The 20,085-nt window shown below is 47.5% G+C and overlaps 1 protein-coding gene across 1 annotated transcript in view; it reads left to right on the forward strand.

Moving 5' to 3' along the window:
- Positions 1-1,657: 1,657 nt before the first annotated feature.
- The window catches only part of WNT3 (Wnt family member 3), a 43,938-nt gene continuing 25,510 nt past the window's right edge, over positions 1,658-20,085 (forward strand). The window contains exon 1 of the mRNA XM_069877148.1: positions 1,658-1,764. Within this exon, the coding sequence (XP_069733249.1) occupies positions 1,685-1,764 (80 nt within the window). The 5' untranslated portion in view covers positions 1,658-1,684. The remainder of the gene's footprint in view (positions 1,765-20,085) is intronic.

Below are 20,085 nucleotides of genomic sequence, written 5' to 3' on the forward strand. Positions count from 1 at the left end.
TCAAAACCATGGGAAGTACGGAGCTGCCCAAGACCTTGGATCTCTGTTATAGCCATTGATCTGCAACAAATTGATTTGCTGGCTACTCCTAAAGTACCCAGTCTCCAGGTGTTAAAAACTGGGCAGCTCCACTGCAGGCAACAGAGCTGTGGTTGCTGAGGATGCTTTAGGAGGAAAAGCATCTCTTTTGACTTCTCCCATTTCTTTGTCCCATTCTGTTGAGTCATCCCCTGAATCTGCTACTCTGACACAACAGCTTCTGTAAAAACAGCGCCTCCATGCAACAAGGGTTTCCAGCAAAAACCTTTCATAGAATCACAGTGTGGTTTGTATTGGAAAGAACCTTAAGCCCATCCAGTTCCACCCCCTGCCATGGGCAGGGACACGTCCCACTAGATCCGGTTGCTCCAAGCCCCATCCAACCTGGCCTTGAACCCCTGCAGGGATGGGGCAGCCACCACTGCTCTGGGTAACCAGGACCAGGGCCTCCCCACCCTCACAGCAAAACATTTCTCCCTAGGATCTCATCTCAATCTCCCCTCTTTTGTCTCAAAACCATTCTCCTCATCATGTCCCTGCAGTCCCTGATCAAGAGCCCCTCCCCAGCTTTCCTGGAGCCCCTTTCCATGCTGGAAGCTGCTCTAAGGTCTCCCTGGAGCCTTTTCTTCTCCAGGCTGCACAATCCCAGCTCTCTCAGCCTGTCCTCAAATGGGAGATTTGGCTCTACTTACAACATGGGAGCATCTTCAGAGAAGTTTTATTTTTTCTCATTATATGTGTGAATTTTTTTGATTATATTTCCATCTTTCTGCATCCAGAGATTCACCCCAAAAGAAATTCATTCACGGGACACCTTCCCAGCTGCTTGCTTGGCTTTCACCATGCCATGCCATTTTTTCTGAACAGGAAACCTGGCTGCCACTTCTTCCCCCCCCTCCATCCATCCATCCCACCCACACGCTTGGGAAAAACCTGTCCAGTGCAGCTTTCAGTGAAAGTTTAGAACCGGTTTTGCCCACGTGGCTCACACCAGCATTTTCTGAGGGTTGTGCTGCCTCTTTGGTTCTCCCATCAGCTCTGCCTCCTGCAAGGGTTAACGTTCCCCTCCCTCTCCATCATATTCTATAGAATAAGTTGTCTATCTCACCCCTACCATGCAATTAAGCGCAATCACGGTCACCCTTCCTCCTTACCTTGCAAAGTCTTGGCATGCGGGGTCTGAGCCTCCTGGATTTCTCAGCGAAACGAAAAACCAAAATGTGAGAAATTGGAAAAAAACCCACCACATATCTCCCTGCCCCGGGAAAGTCTCTGGCACAGGAGGGTTTGTCAGTGGAAGCGAGGAACAAAGTTGTAGGGTGGAGGGGGAGGCGAGGCTGATTGACAGCGCTGAGCGAGACTCATCCCTCACCTTGGGCCCTGGGCTCTGATTGGCTGCCGGCTGACATCCCCGAGCCCTGCACTTTTTAATAGACGCTTTGGGATGATCTACAGGGAAAAGCCTGGGAGAGGTGTGTTCCTGACAAGCCAGAAAGTCATCCGCACTACGAGGGACTTTGTGGAACTCTTGGGGTTTTGGTTGTTTTGGTTTTTTTTTCCTGGGCAGGAGGGGATTTTTCATTTTTCGCACTTCATGTTTTGCTGAAAACTTCGCGGCGATTCCCCCTCGCACCAGCCTGGACTGATGGATTACCACCTGCTTGGACTAATTCTGTCTTTTCTCTTCAATGGCACAAAGGTCTTAGCCGGTTACCCAATTTGGTGGTAAGATTTCTCCCCCCCTGCCCTCTTTCTATGATTGATTAATGAATGCATTAATTATTAGCCATGGGATTAGTGTGGATGCGTCTTCCTCCCTTTCCACCCTTCACCCTGCAACTGCATGTGTGATCCTAAGCCTAATTTCTTCGGGTTTGACTGGTAAATAATGAAAAGTTTAGGGATTGGCTTGAAAAGGCAACATCTCGCCTTCCCTTTGCACAAATGGAGCCTTCCCCACCACTCTTAATTTCTCCATTTTCGTCCCTGTAGCGATAAGGCGTCTGTTTGAGTTGGAAAAGGATGCGGGTTTATTTTCGTGTGCAATAGGAATTTTGTCTGTCACATGGCTGGGTAGCAGGTATTTTCTCGCTTTCCATTAAATTGTGATTGAGCCTTTAAAAATAAGAAAAATAATTCTATTTTCTTTTTGGCTGCTGCTGGTTTTGGACTTCTTTCTCTTCTTTTGTTGCATTCTGTCATGTGAATTTAGTCGGGCAAATAAGCTGAGACCACAAATGGCACCTGAGAAAATATTTCCTAGGAAAATTCCTCCACGATGGGTTTTGTTCATTCTAATTATGGAAATATCATTTATTTCCTTGCACCAACAATAAGAATAATTTTTAATCACTTATATCTTATAATGTGGCCGATGAGAAATCTGCGGTACTTTTTTTAAAAATAAATGTAACAGCATAGAAACAAATACCTTACCAAAATGTGACTGGAAGCACTTTAGAACAAAAAATACGGAATATAACATTTCAGGGCACTTAAACAGAGCAGATAGTGAGTTGCATAACAGAATATTTTGGTTAATTCCTCTCTTTCTGGCATAGCATTTCTCATCAGAATATACGATGTTAAGTTTCTGTGTGTGCCAGGTAGGGGCTGGGAGGCTGAGGGTCCATGGGGCGAGCAGGGAGATGTTGGGATTTGGTGCTGCTGAGATTCCTGGGTTATTTTCACCATTCCAGAAAAATCCTATTTTTTTTAATAACCGAACTTGATCCTTTCAGTGCCAACATGGAGATGGGAAGGAGTAGGTGGGAGTGAACTTGGAAATGGACTGCCATGTCCAGGAATATTTAGAAATCAGAAGGAAAAAGCCCGCTTTTTTTTAATAATTCAATTATTATTGTGAATTTGAGAATGAAAATGTGCAGTTCCAGTAGAGAAAGACTGAGAATACAGTAAGTCCACGTTCAGGAAGCGTTTTAAAGCTGCACAGGTTCATGAAATGGCTAAATCACAGCATGTTTTGCTGAGGAATTAAATGATTTCCTCACCCTGAGCGTGGCTGCCCAACTTCAGGACCTGTGCCCGGGGCAGTGGAGCCGATGGAAATACAGACAGCATCACTTTGATTCCTTACGGCCCTTTTCTTCCTCATCTGCAGACCAGCAGGTCTGAACCGGGGAGCGCGGTGGGTTGTGGAAAGAGGTCAACATTGCGTGGCTGGATCTAAAGGCAAGAATCAGCACGGGGCAGCGGTGCCCTGCCGAGCCATCAGCTCTCCCAGGGTCTCAGCAGCTCCTGACCTGCCCCAGGCTTTGATATAAATCGGGATGTAACGCCCAAATCAAGGAAGGTTCTGACTTACAGAGCAGCAAAAAAAAATCTTCACAAAAAGGTCTGTTTTCTCCCCTCGAAGCAAAAATGTTCCCATGAGCAAAATGTCTTTCCCTGTTTTCAGGAGAAGGAGATGCAGACGGGTGTCTGCCCCATCTCCTTGCCTTCTCCAAAATCCCTCTAAGTTCACCCAAAATGAACAATGACACCGAGAACATGTAAGACACAAACACCAGAGGCATGGCAAGCAGCATCCATGGGAAAGGAGGGAGTCGAACAAGCTATCTGCAGAATTTCATTCTATATATCCACATCTTGAATATGTTTTGGAGATTCTGGCAATGCCAAGCTGCCCCAGAGTCTCCGCTGCACTGAAAGGGTCATGAGTGCCCCACATAGAGCTGAGGGGCTACCAAACCTGGGTGGGTTGTAGGGGTTGAGGGAGCGGAAGGGCAGAAATACCTGGGGTCAGGGCTCTCCAGCTGCTCAGGCACAGACAAAGCTTCCCACACTTCCTAAAATGAAATGTCTCCTTCTGAAGGCTTTGAATGTCCCACCAAGGGCTTGGAGTATCTGCCCTGTGGAGCTGAGTTCCCGTGCCCTGTGTGCTCTATCATGTTGTGATATACACTCTGAAAAAAAAGCATGATTTTCCTGTCATCTGCCTGATCCCCTCATCTTTAGGCAGGCACAGAGCAGATTTTGGGGGATGAGTCTCACTGGCAGCGTTCGACGCACCCCGAGACAAGGGGAGGGACACGAGGATGGGGCACAGCGGCAGCTCAGTCCCCTGCACTGGGCTCTACACCCTCACAGGCCAGGCTGGATGGGACATCATTGGTCTCTTACCCTCAACTAAACCCATCTCTGCTAAATAGGAGACCTTTGGGAAGACTGTTCATCTTGCAGGACCCCAAGACTGCTGGCAGACAGAGCCCAGTCCTGCCGGTGCCACCTCACTGGGTATTTTTCTACTTTCCAGGGAACAGTTTGGCAGCAAAATCAGAACAGATCATTTCTGCTTTGGGGTATAAATGGAGAAAATGTTTATTCCTGTGGTCAGAAGAAGTGTCTGAGTGTGCACAAGGAAAAGAAGTGCAGTGAGAACAGGGTCTCGGCACCTTGTAATGGGCTGGAATAATCCGGCTGCTCCCCAGTGCAGTCAGACAATGCCGGCAAGCATGACATCGGTGACAGGGCGGTGGAAGGGATAAAAGCAGAAAGATGAAGATGCTGAGAGTTTGCACCGAGTGGGTTTTGTATTGAGGGGCCAGGGAAGGATGCTGGCATCTGGTAATATTATCTAGAGAGAGCATCACTCAACAGCAACCCCCCAGCTCCATGCCATCCTGGTGGAGGGTGGATCCTGGCCTAAGGTGGTGAATAACCCCTAGGTGATCCTCCCCTCAGTGGGGAGATGTTATACACAAGGTACTGAGGCTCAAGCCATCAGCTCTTGGCACAGGGAGCTGTCTGGACAGGCAGCACACAAAGGGAAGGACTTTGTGGTGCAAATATAGATCTGCAGTGTCCAAACTAGGTGGTAGCAGAGGGAAGGTGGATCCGCTGGGCTGCAAAACCAAGAGCAGGTTTGCAGTCCAGACTGTGTGATTGCTGGCAGCTTCCTGGCATCGTCCTGTGCCCAACTGGCCAGCATCTACCCAGTCAATGCCTAAGCAAGGTCCAGGGGTAGCACAGACCATAGATGTAACCTTCAGTGAGCAGGGCTGGTATTTTGCTATAGATACAACCCTTCACAGTGTTCTTCCATCCTATTACAACAGTGAAAAGGAACAAATAGGGCACAGATGGGGAAAGGTCATCTAAATGCTGCCTGCAAGAGTGCTGACAAGAAGAGCTGAGGCCAACAAAGGCTTCCTCAGATATGTGGCCAACACACGTGCTCTCTGGGTTACTGATGCTGAGAGGCAGAGAAAGGGGAGAGGTGTGGTGAGGCCACAGAGAGCAGGACTGCTGCTCTTCCTTACCCTTCAGGGAGGGCATGATTGGAAGCAAAGTGGGCAGCAAGGCTATGGTTGGCACCCAGCCCCACAGCCAGCAGGCATGGGTCATGCCAACAGCCTTTTTAGGGGCCAGCAGGAGGACTGGTGATGACAACAATCACACTGCAGTCATTTTTTAATTCTGAATACCCTAATGGCAGCATGGGTAACAGCTCATGTCTGAGTCTTTGGGGTCAGGGGGGGTCAAGGCACGACAGACTGGTCAAGGCAGTGCATAGACAGACTGATGGATGGCCCCGTGTGATGTTGCAGCCTTAGAGCAGCTTCCAGCACTGAAAGGGGCTCCAGGAAAGCTGGGGAGGGGTTCTTGATCAGGGAGGGCAGGGTCAGGATATGGGGGAACAGTTTTGAGCTGAAAGAGGGGAGATTGAGATGAGATCTTAGGGAGAAATGTTTTGCTGTGAGGGTGGGGAGGCCCTGGCCCAGGTTGTCCAGGTTGATGTGGCTGCCCCATCCCTGGAGGGGTTCAAGGCCAGGTTGGATGGGGCTTGGAGAAACTGAATCCAGTGGGAGGTGTCCCTGCCCATGACAGGGGGTGGAACTGTGTGGGCTTTGAGGTCCCTTCCAACCCAAACCATTCTGTGATTCTAATGTCCTGAGAGAATTTAGATCAAAATCCAGCCCATGGCCATAGCCGTGTCAGTGCAGGTCAACAGAGATATTGCAGCCCAGGAATTAACTACAAACTGCTTCCAAGATGCTAATACATGTGCAGGGGATGAAGAAGACAGTCAGGGAAACAACTCCACCAATGAACTGAGAAGAAACATAAAATACTCTCCTCTTCCATGAGCATCATTCACCAAGAGGACTCGAAAACATCTGGTGTGTCACTAGCCTGGAGAACAGAGCCTGATTTGGAGTCATTGGTGTAAACAGGGAGTAAGAAATTCAGCCCCATTTCTCTTATCGTTCCTCAAGACATCATATTAATAGGTCACTGCCCACAACTGTGACTCTCTCCAAGTGCATCTTCCTGTCCAGCATCTGATGTGTGACTTCACAACCAGAAGAAAGGCTTTGTCCATCACGTTATTAGAATATATTTCTATCTCTCAGAAATGTTTTCAGGGGAAGCTGGAGGCTTCGGCTGACAGCTGAAGAACCCCATGGCCTTGGACCCTAGGAAGAAGCAGATAGAAACTTCAAAACATGCTCTCCCCACTCCCATAGTAGCTTTTTCATGAGGAAAAAACTGTAGGTCAGAACAATTTTTTCATGTAGATGCAGTCTGAGGTGACATAACTTGTCATCTTTAGCTTTCAGTGTCTCACCTTGCTGGAACAAATGGGAAACTTGGCAGTCTTGGCTTTTTCATTCTCTAAAGGTTCAAAACATTTCTATCCTGTAGTCTGTGTTTTGTTATAGGAATAAAATTACAGTGCAGCTTCAGACTATGAGAGTGGATTTCCTGATGCAAACCCAGCTGTTGCAGCACCACAAAGGAAGAGAAAGACCCCACATGTGATTTTCCGACAGCTTAAATTGCAACCACTTCTATGGAAATGATGGAGTTTGTCAGTGACAGAGCTGACGGCACTTATCCTGCAACCCCAGAGGTGATGAGGAGAGATGTTAAGGTGTCATGTAAACAGCCATCAATAACTAAATGGCCACAAGCATTCCTCTGCTGAAAGAGTGGTGAAGCCCTGGCAGAGGCTGCCCAGGGCAGTGGTGGAATCTCCATCCCTGGAGAGGGTCAAAAAGGGTGTAGATGGGACATGGTTTAGTAGGCACAGTGGGGTTTGGCTGGCAGTTGGGCTGAATGAGCTTAGAGGTCTTTTTCCAACCTTAATGATTACATGATTCTATGATCTTGTGGTTTTAAAGGTCGTCTTCAGCATTTTTCACAGCTAGGCATGGCCCGTAAGAATACATATCACCGCCTTGCCAAATGGGATGGTTGGTTCACAATGAAGCTGAAATTCAGATTCAGATTCACTGTCTGTCCTGTACAGCAAGCACATGGGCATCTCTAATCACTGCTAAGGGAGAACTTCTGAGGATGCACAGCCTTGTGAGCCTCAACAAGCTCCAGGTCTTGGCAGAGGAGTAGCATGGACAAGGTAGCATCTCCTTGGTTTGCTCCCTCCTCTACATGGCCAAGGGCAGTGCAGTGGAGTCCTGAGTTCAGTAGCAGCTTCCAAATGCTGCTGGAACACAACAAAGAGCAATAAGAACTGTACACATTTACCTATGTATCAGGAAGCCTCGTTCTCTTGAAAGCTCACCACGCATGTCTCCTGGAGTGTCCCAGCCCAGTGTTCCACCCTGTCTTGCAGGGACAACACAGGCCTGGAGCCAGACAAACACAGGGAGAAGGGCTCTGACTCACATAAAGGCTTGAAAGTGTTTCTGCCCTCAAGCCAGAAATCTCTATTACCATTCCTGTAACTGAATTTAAAGTACATTAAAGTGGTCACAAAGAGCTTTTAAGAGGCAGTTGAACTGCAAACCGATTGCTTTTCATTTGAATCCTTTATTAAAACCATTTGACAAACTGAAACTCCTGCCTAAGGGACTCCACACAACAGCACTGGAAGTTCAGGGGATGACTTCTGGCCACCCAGTATTCAGCTCAGGCTGACTGGGAGGCACTGGGGATGCTGAAGGCCACCAGCTTGTGGATTCATCTGCCAGTTGTTCTATGTGCTGACTTGGTCCATGTCAACACTCACCTTGAGATGGGCAGGTAGACACTTCACCCTGTTGACATCGTTGCGTGTATGCAGGTGGGAAACAGTGATGGTGGCTGCCAGAGGGAATGGGCTGTGCTCACCTCAAACAAAATGATCAGCATGCTGAGCTGCACTGGGAGGAGGAGTGTGGGCAGCAGGTTGGGGGGAACCATCATCCTCTGCTTGGCATCTGGAAGACTTGTAGTACTGTGTGGAGAATTGACACCCTCTCCCCACAGCTCAAGAGGGATGTGGAGAAACTGGAGAGTGGCCAGTGGATGTTTCCAACGTGATAAGGATCGGGACACACAGCTTACTAGGAAAGGCGTTGGGATCTGGGCTCATTTTGTCTGGCCAGAGGAGACTGAGGAAAGTTCAACAGCAGCCTGTGGCTTCCTGACGGGCTCTTAGAAATCTGTGGAGGCAACCTTTTCCCCATAGTGCCAGACAATATAGCAAAAGGCAATTGCTATAAGCTTCAGAGGCTTGTCCATGCGTGAGGAGACCCTCCTTGCTCAGGAGCTCCCCTGAGCGAGATGCCTGGGGAGGTTAGGAGGCTCCCTTCTTGGACACAGGCAGGACAACTGCATGAAGCCTTGGCCACCCTGCGCTGCTGGATCATTGAGTCTAACCATACTCATCAATCACTAAACCATGCCCCTCAGCACCTCGTCCACCTGTCCCTTAAACCCCTCCAGGGAAGGTGACTCAACCCCCTCCCTGGGCAGCCTCTGCCAGTGCCCAGTGACCCTTTCTGTGAAAATTTTTTCCTAATGTTCAGCCTAAACCTTCATTAGGACCCTGAACACAACTAAGCAACTCTCCCCCATGCAGCACCCCAAGGCAGATGATGGCAACACATACGTGCCAAGAAGAAACCTGATGGTCACTCATGTCATGACAGATCTTTAATGCATCCTCACTGCACTTACCTTGGCTCTCGCCCTCCAGCTCCTGCACTGCCGTCACTGCTTTCTTAGGTGTGTGAACCAAGGAGAGAGGCAAGGATGCCTTCAGCCCTTCCTTCCACCCTGCAGTTCAACCTAAACTACTGGCTGGATTTTGTATCAAAAGGCAGGAAAATATCCAAGTTGCCAGTAGCAAAGAACTAAAAAGCAAACCTTAATTGTAAAATAATAAATACTAAAGAATTGTGCTGCGTATTGAAAATACACAGATATAATGCGCACACTTTCAATTATCTCTGTCACATATTCAAGTGAAAAATGTCTTCATCTGATGCGTGCTACAAATCTCAATTTCTAAGGCTCACCAGCGGATAGGTGAGTTATCTAGAAATACGCCTCATCTACTGCTCAAACACTGAATCTGTTGGTCCATCTGCTGACAGAAACCTCAATGTGAACAAGAGGGCAGCGCCCTTCTTAGAATCATAGGATCATTTGGAAAAGACCTTTAAGATCATCCAGTCCAACCACGAAGCCCAACCTCAAACCATGTCCCAGAGTGTGACATCTACACAGTTTTTGGACCCTCCAGGGATGTAAACTGCCCCCCTGCCCAGGGCAGCCTCTGCCAAGGCTTCACCATTCTGTCAGTGAAGAAATTTTTCCTGATATCCAGTCTAAACCTCCCTTGGCACAACTTGACGCCATTTCTTCTCATCCTATCACTTCTTACTTGGGAGAAGAGACCAGCACCCACCTCAACAAAACCTCCTTTCCAGGAGCTGCAGAGAGTGATGAGGTCTCCCCTCAACCTCCTCTTCTCCAGACTTAATCAATGTATGCTTAACATATAAAAATCATAGTCAGTTGGGTTAGCAAAGGTCGTTGTTTAGATATGTCTCACTGCTAACACTCTCTTAGCCTTGTAAATAGGATTTGCATGACTCGTGTTGAGCCAGAACGGTATCTATGGAAATCTGGCTCAGCTTGAGTTTGTTTTGAACTTTTTGCCAGGCCTGAGTGAAATATCGTTACTTCTGGTAGGAGTCTTAGTGGCCAGTAGTTGCTGTCTTACCATTGACCGGTGTTTGGTTGCTTTTAATACATGATAGCAGATCAAATGAGGAAGATTCCTGAGCATGAAAATAGAAAGAATTCTGGATTCAGAGTCCAGCTATTCAGTAGAGGGGACATACCCAAAGTCATAAAACAGAATCATAGAATCATTATGGTTGGAAAAGTCCTCTAAGCTCATCCGGTCAAACACACCATGTCCCAAAGCACCAAGTCTACATGTTTTTTTGAACCCCTCCAGGGGTAGAAACTCCACTACTGCCCTGCGCAGCTTGTTCCAGTGCTTGACCAAGTCCTTCCAATACTTGAACAGTCCTTGATGAAAGTCAAGGCCTTTGTTTTTACATCCAAGAAACACTTCTCAGTAGCTCTTATAATTTTTACAACATTATGAGGCTCATACCAAGGTGTTTTGGAGATAGATTTGTGGCTTTTATGTGGGTCCATATAGATGTGGCTGTGTCTCAGAAGATAGAATCATAGAATCATTAAGGTTGGAAAAGCCCTCTAAGCTCATCCAGTCCAGCCATCAGCCCAACCCCACCATGCCTACAAAACCATGTCCCAAAGTGCCATGTGTGCATGGTAAATCTTGGGAAAAAAAAACCCAGTAGGCTGGCAATCCTTGTCTATTAAATCACTCTCCTTCTCTCAGCTTCTTAAACTCCATTACTCTAAATGGAGCAGATGATGGAAATTGTGCTCAACCTGGTAGAGATCTAAAAAGTTACAAACTACTTCTCAAAATACTAGTCTATAGCAAGGAATTGTGATGGGAATTCTCTCCCAGAAAGGCAGGAACATATTAAGTGCAAATAACCAAGACAGCATCTGCTACTAATGGAAAGATGCTACCTCTCTACAAAGCAGACCTTTAGAAAGTCTATCTTGGGTCTGGTCTTGGAGAGGATGAAAGCGCTTGGTCTCTTACCTCTGTTAGTAGATGGAGCCACCCAGTGACTGCAGTCTAGACACCTCTGTTCCACTGGCTGTTGTTGTGATGAGACAATTTTAAAGAGGGGAGACTGAGACGAGATCTTAGGAAGAAATGTTTTGCTGTGAGGGTGAGGAGGCCCTAGCCCAGGTCACCCAGAGCAGTGGTGGTTGCTCCATCCCTGGAGGGGTTCAAGGCCAGTCTGGATGGAGCTTTGAGCAACCTGATCCAATGGGGGGTGTCTCTGCCCATGGCAGGAGGTGGAACTGGCTGGGCTTTAAAGTCCTTTCCAACCCAAACCATTCCATGATTCTATGTTTTTTATGCAAACTCCCCTAAACAGAGGTAACAAAAATCACTGAGCCTCTTGTGTCGCACCACACAAGCCCTGCCAAGAACAGAAGAGAACAAAACCTTCTCAGAGGGGGAAGCAATATGGAACTTTGCTGTTCCTTGAATATTTGAGCAACAAAGTTAAGATCTGAGGCTGCAGCAGAGCAGGTTCAAGGGCAAGGTCATTACTCAAGTGCGGAGGAAATATTATAGCTATCTGGGTGTAATGAAAAGCTGCTGAAACAGAGGGGTACCAGGCTGTATTATTAAGGTTGTTTATGGAAGTTTTCAGGATAAAAGCCTTCTCCATGGTGAAAACCACATCCCAGTACCAACTATGAGGCACGGGCTGAGAAACACTGCATTACCATTAACATTTAGTGCCTTTTCAACACTATCTGTGCATTGACCATGTAAGAATTTCATAGAATCATGGAATGGTTTGGGTTGGAAGGGACCTCAAAGCCCATCCAGTCCCACCCCCTGCCACGGGCAGGGACACCTCCCACTGGATCCGTTTGCTCCCAGCCCCATCCAACTTGGCCTTGAACCCCTCCAGGGATGGGGCAGCCACCACTGCTCTGGGCAACCTGTCTCACAACCATCATCATGAAAAATATCTTCCTAATGTCTAGTCTACGTTTTTCCCCCTGCAATTTAAAGGCATTCATTGGAAATCTACAGCTTTCCTTACAATAAAATGTAGAAAGAAAACTTAGGACTAGGCCTATCTTGAGACCTCCTACCTTCTCAAGACCAGGATCTCTTTGTTTCTTACTATTTACTCTGACTAGGAGTATCGTCAGGACGTGGCAAAAACTCCAAAATAATCCACAAACAGGAGGGATTTGCAAACCACTGGCCAGATCCTTTGCCAATATATCTCATCTCCCTTGTCTAAGACATCATCCTCGCTAAAGGATGCGTGTGCCCAGCCCCTACTTCCATCGGGAGTATTTAGCAGACAGATGGTTTAGTGCTGATGCAGGTTGGTCAAGCAAACCTCTGCTGTCACCTAAGAAAGAAGCTGTGAGCCATTCTTGGCTGAGAGGGCTTCTTCTGCACAGCCTTGAAAAGTGGAATATTTACCCTGTAACAACAAAAATTCGGGGCTGTTTGTGTAGCTGCTTTGCCTTCTCTGGCAGCCTGAAAGAACTATGCTTTGATGAGCAAATTTGCTCTGATAAAAGAGCCAAACTCATCTAATTCCTTTTCCTGATTCGCTAATTTGCTAATTTGTCTTTTTCCCAGTTGAACCTACTTGGTTTCAATTAACCTTACAAATCTAATCAGGTCTAACTGGCAGCTTTCCCAGTGCTTGCACCTTTCAGTTTTGAATGAGAAACCCTTTTCTGGAGTCACTCTAGCATCACATTTGCTCAGAGATCTCCCTCTACCTTGGCAGCAAACCTTCCAGGTTTAGAACAGAAGGGGTTAGTGTTACCTGATAAACTCTTATTTTTTTCTTTTCTGACCCCATTTCTACATCTCATAGTCACCCACTTTGCCTGAGTTACTTTCTAGCAATTGTGTAGAATTATAATTAAGATACTTACAGGAATCCTTGAAAGCTGTCACAGGAGCTTTTCACAGCTCCACTGAAGTCCTAGCAAGTGCCACTCAACTTCTTAATCCTCATTCCTCTTCTCCCACTGGTGATATCGGGTAGCTTCATCTTAGCTCATTCCCTTACTGACAAGGGCGTGTTGGCAGCATGGCTGTTACTTGCAGAGCTAAAAATTTAGATGAGCCTGTTCTGCTCCTTGGACTGTTGTGGCCAACTAGGAAAATGGACTCAATTGAAATCTTGGCAGTTCATCAAATGACTCCCACCACCTGCATGTGTGATACAGGTGGATCCAGACTTATCTGCAGACCTCATAAAACTATGTATTTCTTGCACCAGTTGCAGCCTTCAGCCCAATTTCAACCAACAGCAAAGACATCCCATGCCTTAGCTGTGGAATTCCCTCATCGCTGGGCTTCCTGTGATTGCTGATGCCTTCAATAGCTATGGCTTTCTTCTGTTCTCATTGTTGGAAATGTTCCCTTTCATTCTTGCCCCTCTATTCCACTTCGGTGAGACCTCACTTGAAGCCTTGCATTCGGTTCTGGAGTCCTCAGCATAGGAAGGAAGGTCATGGATCTCTTGGAGCAAGTCCAGGGGAGGCCATGGAGATGATCCAAGGACTGGGGCACCTCCTGTGTGAGGACAGGCTGAGAGCGTTGGGGTTGTTCAGCCTGGAGGCAACCTTAGAGCAAGTCCTGTTGTAACAGGACAAGTTGTAAATGGTGACAATGGCTTTAAACCAAGGGAGGGGAGATTTAGACTGGGTATAAAGGAAGAAATTTTGTACAATGAGGGACCTCCCCCATGACTCTGCTCTTGTGAGACCCCACCTGGAATATTATGTCCAGTTCTGGAATGCTTTTTATAAGGGCATAGAGTGATAGGACAAGGGGGAATGGCTTTAAGTTGGAAGGGGAAGATATAGATTAGACCTTAAGAAGAAATTCTTCATGATGAGGGTGATGAGGCACTGGTAGAGGTTCCCCAGAGCAGTGGTGGCTGCCCCATCCCTGGAGGTGTTGAAGTCCAGGTTGGATGGGACTTTGAGCAACCGAAGCTGGTGAAGGGGCTGGAGAACAGGCCTTATGAAGAGCGGCTGAGAGAGCTGGGGGTGTTTAGCCTGGAGAAGAGGAGGCTGAGGAGAGACCTCATCACTCTCTGCAGCTCCCAGAAAGGAGGTTTTGTTGAGGTGGGTGCTGGTCTCTTCTCCCAAATGATAGGATGAGAGGAAATGGCCTCAAGTTGCATCAGGGGAGGCTTAGATTGGATATCAGGAAAAATTTCTTCACCAAAGGCATTGCCAAGCATTGGAAGTGGCTGCCCAGGGAAGTGGTGGAGTCTCCACCCCTGGACGTGTTGCAAAAGCCAGGCAGATGTTGTGCTTAGGGACATGGTTTGGTAGTGGATTTGATAGTGTTAGGTTTATGGCTGGACTAGATGATCTTAAAGTTCCTTTCCAACCTAAACAATTCTAAGTGTGCAATTGGATTGTGGAACTTGTTCCCAGGATGCACTGGGAATCACTGAGAATCACTGCCCTGGCAGTACTTAAGCATGACAGTCCAGAAGTCAACTTCAGTTCAGGACACCCCACAACCCATCACTACTGGAACCTGCATATACTGAGCAAAGTCAGCTTTTACTTTGCCTTGTTTCTCGTGGTGTCTCCCCGTGTAGCTGAGATTTCTTGTGAAGAAGGTAGAACACTGATTACATTGACCTTTGGAGCAGACCCAAAGCTCCTTCAACATTTTATGCACTATTAATAGAATCATAGACTCTTAGAATCATAGAATCGTGGAATGGATTGGGTTGGAAAGGACCTCAAAGCCCATCCAGTTCCATCTCCCACTGGCCAACCCCAAGGCTTTGATGCCTTGGCTGACCAACTGGGCATGACAAGCATCTTCACTGGTTTGAGTGGAGAGGTTTCCTTTCTGTGATGCTCCATTCCAGACTGAGTGTCCCATCACGTCTTCCTCCCTTGGAGGAAATATTTCCTTTCAGCATTAGCCTGAGGGAAGAATCAGGAGAGGAAGGAGAATGAGTGGTGGGTTACTGCATTGTGGGAATGATTCATAGGCAGGACTGGCAATGGGAGGGTTGGCAAGGGGACAGCAGCACCAACAGATGAAGGAAAGTGTCTCTGCCCATGGCAGGGGTTGGAACTGGATGATCTTTAAGGTCTCTTCCAACCCAACTCATTGCATGATTCTATGAGGTGGCCTTGGTCTCACCAGGTGCACGTGCAAATCTCCAGCCCTGCCTGGACTCACCAATTTGGAGCAAGCAAGTCACCGAACAAATGCCAATGTCTTTCTTTGGAGGAAAGGTTTAGCAGTGCTGAAAATCTTCCTGTGTTTATTGCGGTCACAGCCTGGAAGCCTCTGTTTGCATATGCAAATCACATGCATTTATGTAAATTCCTGGTGAATAATATCATCACAGCCCCTACAGAATAGATTCCCTCCCATGGTAAATCACTTGATTGTGTTTTCTAAACTGAGAGTGAGGTTGCTTTGACCAGGTATTATTGAATATAACATTTATATCTGATACCCAGAACAATGAAGGACTCCGGGTCCTGGACACCCACCCTTGCCAGCAACTTAATTCAGGCTGTGTTCGTTAGGAAGGGAAGCAGATTCCAGCTCCCAAGCTCGCCCCCCGCCATCCTTCCAGCATTCGCTGGCAAGTAAGTCAGAGCTGAACCGCATGCGATGCCAAGACAAAGGGGTGGAGGCAGATGCCAAATCACTTTCAAGCCCATGACAGAGCCCTGAGTCACCCAAACTGGAGCAGCTCTCCCAGAATGGGATCCTCTTACAAAAGTGCTGTTGCTGCAGCAACACTAATCCACACGCCAGTGGGCAGAGGGATAATGGAAGGGATGCGACAGCACATTCGTTTGCTCAACGCCGTGCTCAGACAAGGGGGAATTATAGTAATCTAGAGGGATCTGCTTGCTCTGTTATGAAGCTCTTTGTTGTGAGGACTCCTTGGGCAAAGGGCTTCTGACATGAGAGGGAACCAGTCTTAGTGCAGGCGAATGGCTCAGGACTGACCCCACTCTCTGACTGGACAGTCCCACAAAGCGAGCGAGAGTCATTTGGCAAAGGTCCCTTCTCTGCCTGGGCTGAGCTTCTCTACGAGGCTGCTTGAAGCCCTAAGGTCACAGCTGAATCCTGCATCACATTGAGTCTGGTCTGAGGAGCTCGCCGGTCCTGTCCCTCATCCCTCCCTAGCAGTCACTCATGTCACCCACAAGCTCCAAGGCCACCAGTGCTACAGCAATGACCCCTCTGCACACCTCTCCTGTCCCACCTCCACACCAGAGACTCTCTTCTTCCTTCACTGCAGTAAGGAAGGTGCTTCTAGGGCCAGCCAGATGGTGTGGTCACCATCACGAAACCCGGGTAAGTGGGGTAATATGAAAAACAATGCAAATGCGAACATGGCTTGATTAGATCAGTTAAGGAAACACCTCAGGAAGTTACACAAGCTTTGGGGCAGATTAATTGTGCCTCTTGACTGCACAGTCACCCCATGGTCAAGCAGTGGTTGAAAGCAAATCCTCTTGACAGTGGTGATGGAGTTGAGGTTTGCCAGGACTCAGACTTGCCCAGCTCAGAAAGCAGAAGTAGATCTGGGAAGGAAGCAGCAGTCACCCAACGATATGGAAAAAAGACCAGAAGAACAGAGTGGTTGTCAGTGTGGAAGCATCAAGCATGATGGATGGGGAGGTCGGGATGACGCAGAAGGAGAATAATTTCAAGGGAATAAAGGCATTATGGAGACCGCACAGAGGGCTGACAGTAGCAAAGGACATGGAGCCAGGATGTTCCTTCAAGGATGAGGACAGGACAGCTGAGGATCAAGTACATCAAATAAGTCAGGAGATAAAAACAGAGCTGGGAAAACAATGGGAGTTTTAAAGGGAGGAGACATGGCTCGAGACAGTAAGGATGCATGAGGACCAGGAGGCAGGAAAAGAAACCTCTCAGTACTTGGAATAGGGCTCAGAGGCAGAGGAGGCAGGGAAGAGATGGCTGGGAAGAGAAATGCAGGGGGGTGGGTGATGAGAGAAGAGGAGGGACAGCAAAGACTACAGTAGGAGGCAAGAGGGTGGTAATGAGTTACAGATTAAAGGGAAGGAGGAGAGTCCAGGGCTAGGAGGCTTATGGAGGAGGAAAGCTGTGACTGAGTGAAGGGAGTGTGAACCAAAGATGTCTGTGGCATGAAACATTCTCTCACCAGAAAGAAAATAGATTTTAGGCTTGAATCTTCAACAGGTGATGTTGGGTCATAGCACCAGAATCGGAAACAAGAGGCTGCGTAGGCCAGGTGAGCTGGGAAGTCTGGGTTAGTTCAGGTTTGGTTCAACCTCATGGAACTTTGTAACCTGGAGATTCTACCTTGATAAATCCCATCCCAGTACTGACCAGGAAGGAAAGAGGTGGGTAGGAGGATAATTTCCTAGCAGTTATGCTGGTGCTGGACAGAGAGATGACAATCCAGGTCCCAACTGTTTAAGAGAGCTCCGCCAGGCAAATGGGTAGGAGTGGTTACAAGAATCATTGCCTTTGTGGCAATGGCATTCAAACCCTCTAGCGCATCCTTTCTCTCTTTGCATTCTTCCCCCCCGCCACCCCACCATGCACCTTTCCATCCTCTCCTCATAACATGATGAATCCCAGGAGTGTATCAGTCAGATCTGTCCCGAAAGCCCCACAGCAATGCTTTTGGTCCTTCAGTATCAGCTCCATGGTGTGTTGCCAAAGAAATAAATATTTAGTCACAGAGTCAGAGAATAGCTCAGGTTGGAAGGTGACTTCTGGAGATCATCTAGCTCAACCTGCATGCTCAAAGCAGGGTCAAATAGAACAGGACTGTGTCAAGTTGGGCTGTGGGTATCTCCAGGGATGGAGGCTTCATGAACTCTCTGGGTAACCTGACCCAATACTCAGCCATCCTTACAGGAACAGAGTTTTCATATGTTCAGACACAATTTCGTGTGTTCCAGTTTGTTCTCATTGTCTCTTGCCACTGGATACCACTCAGAGGAGTTTGGCTGCACCTTCTCTACACTCTCCCACCAGGTATTTGTACACATTGACAAGATCCCCTCCAGGGCCTCCTTTTCTCCAGGCTACATAGTCCCAGCTCTCACAGTCTCTCCTCATATGTCAGATGCTCCAGTCCCAAAACATCTTTGCTCCTCTGTCAGCTGGACAGATATTTCACTGCTCCATGAAGCCCAACGAGAAGATCATTTAAATGCTCTTCAGCCCTCTTACCTACCCACAAAGTATCTAGGACTGTAAGGCAGGACTAAACGTTCACCTGCTGGGCTCTTTTAACTCCATACATTCCATGCCTCATCCTCTGAATCTGCTATCATCTTAACAGAAAAGTCGCTTGTTGCCCAGAAGCTCAAAAGCCACTTCAGTGACCTACATAATTTACCTGCTCAAGCATTTGTGTGTGCAGAGATAGAGGAACTGTGGTGGTACGGACAGTGGTGCCACCAACAGTGGGACTCAACTCATCCCTGGGTGAGTCTGTTCACTGAAAATTGTTATTTCTGCTATAGTCAAACCCACCCTGAGCAATGAAAAATAAATCATAGAATCATTAAGGTTGGAAAAGGCCTCTAAGCTCATCCAGTCAAACCATCAGCCCAACCCTATCATGACAACTAAACCAGGTGCCATGACCACATGTTTTTTTAATCTCTCCAGGGCTGGAGGCTCCACCTCTGCCCTGGGCAGCCTCTGCCAGGGCCTCGCCACTCTGTCAATGAAGAAAATTTTCCTAATATCCAATCTAAGCCTCCCCTGGCACAACTTGAGGCCATTTCGTCTCATCCTATCGCTCGTTGTGTGGGAGAAGAGTCCAGCACCCACCTCACTAAAGCCTCCCATAGCACAGCCCAGGACATTCAAGACTTCCAGAACAGCTTTTCTGAGTTGCTGTGTAAATAGTGGGCAGGGTTCTGGTTTTCACAGGGCGTTGCTATGAGTTCTTGTGCTAGCTTGTGTGAGAAACATCTCAGAGGCTTTTCTAAAGGCTAAGCTTTTCCTGCTTACAAAATAATGCACTCCTCACGGTTTGTACTTGCAGCCTCATCCAGCTCTGGTGGGGATGAAAAGTCAGCAAGAGCCATCTGAGACAGATGTGTAGGCACAATTTAAAACCAAGTGTCTAGACCACATGTCTAGACGGCAGACCAGAGAACCTCATCCAGAGTAAACAGGTAAAGCAGGTCAGTGGTCATCTGTCTAGCACATATTTCACCTGTTTTCCCATAGAGATACAATGGAAGTTTATAGAATAGGATCATAGAATGCTTTGGGTTGGAAAGAACCTTTAAGATCATCTAGATCCAACACCCCTGCCATGGACAGGGACACCTCCCGCCAGATCAGGATGCTCTAAGCCCCCTCCAACCTGGCCTTGAAAGTTTCCAGGGAGGGAGCAGCCACAACTTCTCTGGGCAACCTGAGCATGTCTCCCTACTCTCATCATGAAGAATTTCTTCCTAATGTCTAGTGTAAATCTTGCCTTCTCAGATTTAAAACCATAATTTAAAGATAATCTCAAAGGTCTTGCTAAAGCTGAGGTAAATGATGTCCACTGCTCTCCTCTCACGCCAGAGCCAGTCGTCTCATCACAGAAAGTGATCAGATCAATAAGGCACAATTTGCTTTCGGCAAATCCATGCTGGCTCTTCCCAGTCATCCTCTTGTCCTTGATGCACCTGGACAAGTCTTCCAAGAAGATTTTCTCTACACAGCTTAGTTTCCCATAGCTGGTGCTATTGGTGTGCCAGTACTGTCCCATCTTTGCAGGATGGAATATTGATCATCTTTTGAAACACCACACAGGAGAACACAGAGCATCCTGCATCCTAGAGAGGGTTGTTCATGACCAGTATAAATGAGACAAGCCTAAAACACTTGACGTGTATTTAGCAATATGAACACAGACTTTGAGAACAGCACTGAGGAGTTCTATTTTTCTGCAGTTCCACCAGCTTCCATGGATGAGCAGAGAGGACTTTCCAAAAGAAAAGTCTGTTACTCTAAAAGAAAATCTGTAACAGAGTCTGTTCAAAAACAGGAAGGCGATCTTCATCCTTGGAGGTTTCCAAAATTTGGCTTGTCCAGTGTTGGTGGTCATACTGCTCCAAGCCAGAAGCAAGACTGGAGCTTCCAGCAGTCTGTTCCAG

Source organism: Phaenicophaeus curvirostris, chromosome 26 (genome assembly GCF_032191515.1).
Source record: "Phaenicophaeus curvirostris isolate KB17595 chromosome 26, BPBGC_Pcur_1.0, whole genome shotgun sequence".
Lineage (NCBI taxonomy): Eukaryota > Metazoa > Chordata > Aves > Cuculiformes > Cuculidae > Phaenicophaeus > Phaenicophaeus curvirostris.